Source organism: Cebus imitator, unplaced genomic scaffold (genome assembly GCF_001604975.1).
Source record: "Cebus imitator isolate Cc_AM_T3 unplaced genomic scaffold, Cebus_imitator-1.0 Scaffold209, whole genome shotgun sequence".
Lineage (NCBI taxonomy): Eukaryota > Metazoa > Chordata > Mammalia > Primates > Cebidae > Cebus > Cebus imitator.
In genome coordinates this window covers 2616313-2620957 of record NW_016107524.1, presented here as the reverse complement: position 1 = coordinate 2620957, position 4645 = coordinate 2616313, and the positions used below count along the sequence as shown (strand labels likewise).

The 4645-nt window shown below is 43.6% G+C and overlaps 2 protein-coding genes across 7 annotated transcripts in view; both read left to right on the top strand.

Moving 5' to 3' along the window:
- PPP1R21 (protein phosphatase 1 regulatory subunit 21) overlaps window positions 1–4645 on the top strand; it is an 87833-nt gene that overhangs the window by 56410 nt on the left and 26778 nt on the right. For all 6 annotated transcript variants that reach the window (XM_017548521.2, XM_017548520.2, XM_017548519.2 and 3 more), the window contains exon 16: window positions 831–923. In XM_017548521.2, the coding sequence (XP_017404010.1) occupies window positions 831–923 (93 nt within the window). The remainder of the gene's footprint in view (window positions 1–830; window positions 924–4645) is intronic.
- LOC108317812 (vascular endothelial zinc finger 1-like) lies at window positions 2688–4639 on the top strand. Its single transcript, XM_037745726.1, is given in 3 exon segments — window positions 2688–2997; window positions 3000–3242; window positions 3245–4639. Coding segments are annotated over 3 exon segments (1530 nt in total). The 5' UTR covers window positions 2688–2891; the 3' UTR covers window positions 4426–4639.

The window sequence follows — 4645 nt, the reverse complement described above, 5'->3', positions numbered from 1 at the left end:
GTATATTTAATAGAGACAGGGTTTTACCATGTTGGTCAGGCTTGTCTCAAACTCCTGACCTCAGGTAATCCACCCACCTCGGCCTCCCAAAGTGCTGGCATTACTTGCGTGAGCCACTGCACCTAGCCTTATTTATTTTTGAGATGGAATCTCACTCACTCTGTTGCCCAGGCTGGAGTGCAGTGATACATTCTCAGCTTAGTGGAACCTCTGCCTCCAGGGTTCAAATGATCCTCCTGCCTCAGCCTCCTGATTTGCTGGGATTACAGGTGTGCACCACCACGCCAAGCTAATTTTTGTGTTTTTAGTAGCGTCAGGGTTTCAACATTTTGGCCTGGCTGGTCTCAAACTCTTGACCTCAAGTAATCCATCCCCTTGGCCTCCCAAAGTGCTAAGATTACAGGGGTGAGGCATCACTCCCAGCTGATTTTATAATAGTGTTGAGTATCTCATAACTTACTGAAAATGTACTGAAATTGAAAAACAGAATGGTTTTATGTATGAATACTTGAAGTGTGGTTTCTACAGAATGCATTGCTTTTGCACCATTATAAAGTCATTCAATCGAACCAAGCTGTCAGTGACTATTTATAATTGTTATAAGTTTTTTATTATTTTTCTTTTAAAAAATTATCTTTCTTTTCACATGTATTAAAATAAATAGTCTATTTTGACATCTGAATTTATTGTCACACCTTGTTTAGCATTCTTTTTGTATGTTAGATGCAGGGGAGGGCATTTATAAGCATTCAATAAATGCATGAGCATTTATAAACATGTAATCTATAAACAATATTTTTTCTTTAATTCTCATGATGCTTTCTTCATAGCCCCTCTTGGAGTCTGTGCCTTATGAGGAAGCACTGGCAAACCGCCGCATCCTTCTCAGCTCTACTGAAAGCAGAGAAGGCCTTGCACAGCAGGTATGGCACTGGGAAAATCATGAAAATTGTTAAAGAACAGAAATGTTAAATTGCCCAAAGAAAGTTTTTAAGACATGTAGAATGATTCAAAAGTCTGCATAAATAGACATGTGAAATGAATTGTTTAATACATACTAAAAAGCAAATAGACATAATTTGTTGAAAAACGTGTTGACACTCTAAGTCATCTTGATTCAATTGATGTTATAATTGGACCTAAAGTAATATCAACACACTTTGGCCACGATGATTAATTCTTTTTTTTATGTACTAGATTTAAATGTTTGAAATGCTAAAGTAAAAGAGGGGGCAAGAGCTAGTGACTCTGAGTTATTTTCATTTCTTTAAGGAGCAGGAAAGAAATATTTGCAATATTTAGTAGTCAGTTGAATTTGGGGAGTTGGTGGGAGTGGGAGGCACTGTCTTTTCCAGAAAAAAGGAAAAAACTATATATATATGTTTGTCCACGGTTGCTGACTCGTAACTCCCATAGTCCTTGTTACAGTAAATAGAATCTCTCTCTCTCTGACCTTCTCTTGCCCTCTTTTTACTTGCCTAAGGCAGGACTCTAATCAAATTATAGGGCATTAGACCCTCATTCTAGAGGAGTTCCTGCCCCATGCCCTAGAGGAAGAAATGCTGCTGCACAGAGAAGAATCTAAACAGACAGGGCTTGTTGGGTTTTGTTTTGTTTTGTTTTGTTGAGATAGAATCTTGCTGTGTCACCCAGGCTAGAGTGCAATGTCGTGATCTCAGCTTGCTACAACCTCCACCTGCTGGGTTCCAGCCATTTTCCTGCCTCAGCCTCCAGAGTAGCTAGGATTACAGGTGCATACCACCATACCCAGCTAATTTTTGTATTTTTTATTTTTAGTATAGACAGAGTTTCCCATATTGGCCAGGCTGGTCTTGAACTCCTGACCTCAAGTGATCCGCCTGCCTCGGCCTCCCAAAGTGCTGGGATTACAGGCGTGAGCCACTGCGCCCATCAGGGCTTGTTGGGTTTAGATCCAATGACATTTCTTCATGGTTGCCAATCATGCCTATCCAATGCAGTATCCATAAAAAGCCCAAGAGGGCGGGGTTTCAGAGCTTGTGAATAGCTGAACACATGAGGTTCCTGGAGGGAGGCATGCCCAGGGAGAGCATGGAAATTCTGCATCCCTTCCTCTACTTCACTCCGTAAATCTCTTCATCTGTATCCTTGGTAATAAACCAATAAACGTGTTTCCCTGATTGTTGTGAGCCACTCCAGCAAATTAATCAAACTCAATGAGGGAGTCATGGGAACCTCAACTTAAAGCTGATTAGTCACAAGTTCTTAAGGTCCAGACTTGTGACTGCTATCTGCAGTGGAGGCAGTTTTGGGAACAGAGCTCACGATCTGTGGAATCTAACACAATCTCTATGTAGATAGCGGTGGAATTAAATTGGAGGACACTCACCTGATGTCCACAACAAAACCGATGACTTGTTTGTTGGTGGGGAAATATCCCCACATACTTTGGTGTCACAGAAGTCTTCTGTACTGATTGTACAGTGTGAGAACAGAGAAAAAATGGTTTGAGAGTTTTTCATAGCAAAGATATACCTTAAAAAGTACTAGGACCTTAGAAACTCTCCTCATGCCCATTTCCAGTTACTACTCTCCTCTCCCCCAAAGATAACCATTCTCCTGCCTTTTAGCACCATAGATTAGGTTTTTTTGTTTTTGTTTTTGTTTTGCCTGATACTGAACTTTTTATTAAATGCAATTATGCTCTTTCAGGTCTGGCTTTTTTTGTTCCGCACAGTACATGGTATTAGGTTGCTGCAAAAGTAATTGCAGTTGTTATTACTTTAAAAAAAAATGGATGTTGAGGAGCTGCTGCCACCGCCGCTGCCGCCGCCGCTTTGTTGTCGCCTCCTCCGGCTGAGTAGGCTTCCCTAGCAGGGGGAGTGGGGAGGAGGGGGTCGGCCGCTGCAGACATGGAGGCCAACTGGACCGCGTTCCTGTTGCAGGCCAATGAAGCTTCTCATCACCAACAGCAGGCAGCACAGAACAGCTTGCTGCCCCTCCTGAGCTCTGCTGTGGAGCCCCTGATCAGAAACCGTTGCTTCCAATACCAATAACTCAGAAACCTCAGGGTGCACCAGAAACATTAAAGGATGCCATTGGGATTAAAAAAGAAAAACCCAAAACTTCATTTGTGTGCACTTACTGCAGTAAAGCTTTCAGGGACAGCTATCACCTGAGGTGCCACGAATCCTGCCACACAGGGATCAAGTTGGTGTCCCGGCCAAAGAAAACCCCCACCACGGTGGTTCCCCTTATCTCCACCACGCTGGGGACAGCAGCCGAACTTCGCCGGTCTCAACCATTGCAGGCATCTTGTTAACAGTCACTACATCTTTCTCGGGCACCAACCCCAGTAGCAGTGCCAGCACCACAGCTATGCCGGTGACCCAGTCTGTCAAGAAACCCAGTAAGCCTGTCAAGAAGAACCATGCTTGTGAAATGTGTGGGAAGGCCTTCAGAGATGTGTACCATCTCAATCGGCACAAGCTCTCCCATTCAGATGAGAAGCCCTTCGAGTGTCCTGTTTGTAATCAGCGCTTCAAGAGGAAGGACCGGATGACTTACCATGTGAGGCCTCATGAAGGAGGCATCACCAAACCCTATACTTGCAGTGTTTGTGGGAAGGGCTTCTCAAGGGCTGACCACTTAAGCTGTCAGGTAAAACATGTCCATTCAACAGAAAGACCCTTCAAATGCCAAACGTGCACTGCTGCCTTTGCCACCAAAGACAGACTGCGGACACACATGGTGCACCATGAAGGCAAGGTATCGTGTAACATCTGTGGGAAGCTCCTGAGTACAGCGTATATCACCAGCCATTTAAAGACTCATGGGCAGAGCCAAAGTCTCAACTGTAATACATGTAAACAAGGCATCAGTAAAACATGCATGAGTGAAGAGACCAGCAACCAGAAGCAGCAGCAGCAGCAGCAACAACAACATGTGACAAGCTGGCCAGGGAAGCAGGTAGAAACACTGAGACTGTGGGAAGAAGCTGTTAAAGCAAGGAAGAAAGAAGCTGCTAACCTGTGCCAAATCTCCACGGCTGCTACGACACCTGTGACTCTCACTACTCCATTCAATATAACATCCCCTGTGTCATCTGGGACTATGTCAAACCCAGTCACAGTGGCAGCTGCAATGAGCATGAGAAGTCCAGTAAATGTTTCAAGTGCTGTTAACATAACCAGCCCAATGAACATAGGGCATCTCGTAACTACAACCAGTCCATTATCCATGACCTCTCCTTTAACACTCACTACCCCGGTCAACCTCCCCACCCCAGTCACTGCCCCAGTGAATACAGCACACCCTGTCACCATCACATCTCCAATGAATCTGCCCACACCTATGACTTTAGCCACCCCTCTCAACATAGCAATGAGACCTGTAGAGAGCATGCCTTTCTTGCCCCAAGCTTTGCCTACATCACCGCCTTGGTAAACAGTATTATAAAATCAAAATATGGGTTAAAGTAAATATTTACCAGCAACTTAACTTTTAGTTGATTAAAGCAAAAAGTAAACCATGAAATTGGGAGATTTTATTACATTAGTTAATAAGAATGTGGTAGCATTTTTCTCCAATTTGGCTGGGATTATTCAAAGTAGGGTGTGTATGTAACTTATCACTGGACCACTTTAGTTTAATCAGAAATTCCTTT